Raw genomic sequence first — 2,500 nt, forward strand, 5'->3', positions numbered from 1 at the left:
TGTGATATAATGGAAAGCGAAATATTAGACTCATTGGAAGATTTGGGGTACAAAGGACCATTGCTGGACGATGGCGCTTTGGATTTGGCTGTTAAGGGTGGAGCTACTTCACCTGAATACACTAAGCTTATTGCCTGGCTAGTGTCAGAATTGAGGTTATTCTGCAAATTGGAGGAGACTGTGCAAGCGACGAACAGTCCAAAAGAAGCAGAAGAATTTCAGTTGGAAGTAAGTGGGCTAATGAATGAAATGAACTGCCCCTACTCTGTTCTTGTAAGTGGAGATGTGACAAAACGCCTCCTGAACAAGACTAACTCGCTGCTACTATTCATGTACCTGATATCTGAATTAGAGGCTTCAAGAATGATGACTGTACACAATCCACCAAAGAAACAGCAAGAAGGGGGTGGAGGAGGAGGAGGACCTGGTGGTGAAGTTTTCCAGGAACTGAAAGGAATTTGCGTTGCACTGGGTATGTCCAAACCACCAGCCAATATCACAATGTTCCAGTTTTTCAGCGGCATTGAGAAAAAGTTGAGAGAGACCTTATCAAAAGTGCCGCATAATTTTGTGGGGAAACCCCTTCTGAAGAAACCACTGGGACCACTTCATTGGGAAAAAATTGAAACTACCAATCAAGCCCTTGTCAATGAATATGAAGTGCGAAGAAAAATGTTGTTAAAACGTTTGGATGTGACTGTACAGTCTTTTGGCTGGTCTGATCGAGCTAAGGCTCAGTCAGAAAAGTTGGCCAAGGTGTACCAGCCTAAACGGAGTGCCTTATCACCAAAGTGCACAATTTCTGTTGCACACCTTCTGTCAGCTCGAGAAGATTTGTCAAAGATTCTAAAAACCAGCAGTGGTTCCATTAGAGAAAAGAGCATTTGTGCCATCAATAAGGTTTTGATGGGCAGAGTTCCAGACAGAGGTGGCAGACCTAATGAAATTGAGCCTCCACCTCCTGAGATGCCACCATGGCAAAAGACCCAACAGCAGGCTCCTCAGCAGTATGGTGGAAGAGGAGGAGGTGGCGGTGGAGGAAGAGGAGGCTATGACCAGTCTTACGGAGGCAGAGATGGAGGTCGAGGTGGTGGACGTGGAGGGTCAGATCAAGGAGGCAGAGGCCGAGGAGGCAAAGTTCAAGGAAGCTGGTCAGATGGTGGTGGTGGTAGTAGCTACCAAGGTGGCAGCTATCAGGATGCAGGCCACCAGTCAGGTGGCTACCAAAGTGGAAATTACCAAGGTGGTGGATATCAAGGAGGTGGCTACCATGGTGGTTTTCAGTCTTCATATCAAGGAAGTGGTTATCAAGGTGGTGGCAGTGGTTACCAAAGTGGTGGCTACCAAGGTAGTGGAGGAGGCTACCAGGGCGGAGGAGGCTATCAGGGTGGAGGTGGTGGCTACCAAGGCGGAGGTGGATACCAAGGTGGCAGTGGTGGCTACCAAGGTGGTAGCTCTTCTGGAAGTAACTATCAGCAAGACAACCGATACCAAGATAGTAATTACAGTGATCGAGGTGGAGGCCGTGGTGGAGGTCGAGGTGGCCGAGGAGGCCGTGGAGGCCGCGGAGGTCAAGGTGGAGGTGGCTGGGGAGGCAGAGGGGGTCAAAACTACAATCAAGGAGGGCAATTTGAGCAGCATTTCCAACAAGGAGGTTACCAATATAGTCAGTCTGGTTTTGCACAAGGAAAACACTACTCTAGCTGAGATTGTGGAAACAAAACCTGCCACATAGTGCTGTCATTAGAAAATGCACATTTGAAAAGGCTTGGATGTTGCTTTTTTCATCAAAATGACCTAAAGGACAAAAAAAGTGGTTTGGATGACAGTTTTTTTGTGAACTGCTAGTTCTGGCACTTGGAAACTATGCCATTTTGTTGATACTTTTGTTGCTTTTGTATTTCTAGACCCGGTCTTTGTATTGGAGTGTTTTTTACAGTGCTTATTAAAGCATTTTTTCCTTTGAGCATCGATTTATTTGTGCTTGGTGGATACTTCATTCTACTTTTCTCAGTTTATTTGGCTGTTTGGCTCACTATTTTTTATAAGCTGAATAAAAGACAAGTTTGGGTGCAAAGCCTCTCAAAGCTTTACTGCTGTTGAAGAATACACTACTCTAAGGCTTTCAAGGATTGACTGCTGGCTTGTGCTGTTTCTTTGCTTGGAAGATAAGTTTCCTTTTTTTGTAAAAAAAAACAATTTTCTTATTTTTGTTACTCTTTCATCTCTTAACTCTTCATGAAACTTGTTTTAAAGATTGTAACCTACTTTTAAACTGAGTATTCATATCTCTTGTCAGTTTAAAAGTGATGTAAAATAAGTGAAACAATATTTCTGTGGAGAAATTGTGTTTATTTTACTTTGATGGGGCTGAAATAGTAGATGAAAGTACTTCTTACTGTGTTTTTCTGTAAAAAAAGCAATTTTCTTGACTGGTAGTGTTACCAGCATTTGCTGCTTGTCTTCCCTAAGAAAGAGGCATAAATTCTGCCTTGACAAT

At 43.8% G+C, this 2,500-nt stretch overlaps 1 protein-coding gene across 1 annotated transcript in view; it reads left to right on the forward strand.

The window, feature by feature from the left end:
* The window catches only part of LOC122804596 (protein FAM98A-like), a 1,881-nt gene extending 84 nt beyond the window's left edge, over positions 1-1,797 (forward strand). The window contains exon 1 of the mRNA XM_044074558.1: positions 1-1,797. This exon is cut by the window's left edge and continues 84 nt beyond it. Within this exon, the coding sequence (XP_043930493.1) occupies positions 10-1,707 (1,698 nt within the window). The 5' untranslated portion in view covers positions 1-9 and the 3' untranslated portion in view covers positions 1,708-1,797.
* Positions 1,798-2,500: the final 703 nt, after the last annotated feature.

The sequence above is a fragment of the Protopterus annectens genome, chromosome 6.part0 (assembly GCF_019279795.1).
Source record: "Protopterus annectens isolate FY-2018-M chromosome 6.part0, PAN1.0, whole genome shotgun sequence".
Lineage (NCBI taxonomy): Eukaryota > Metazoa > Chordata > Ceratodontiformes > Protopteridae > Protopterus > Protopterus annectens.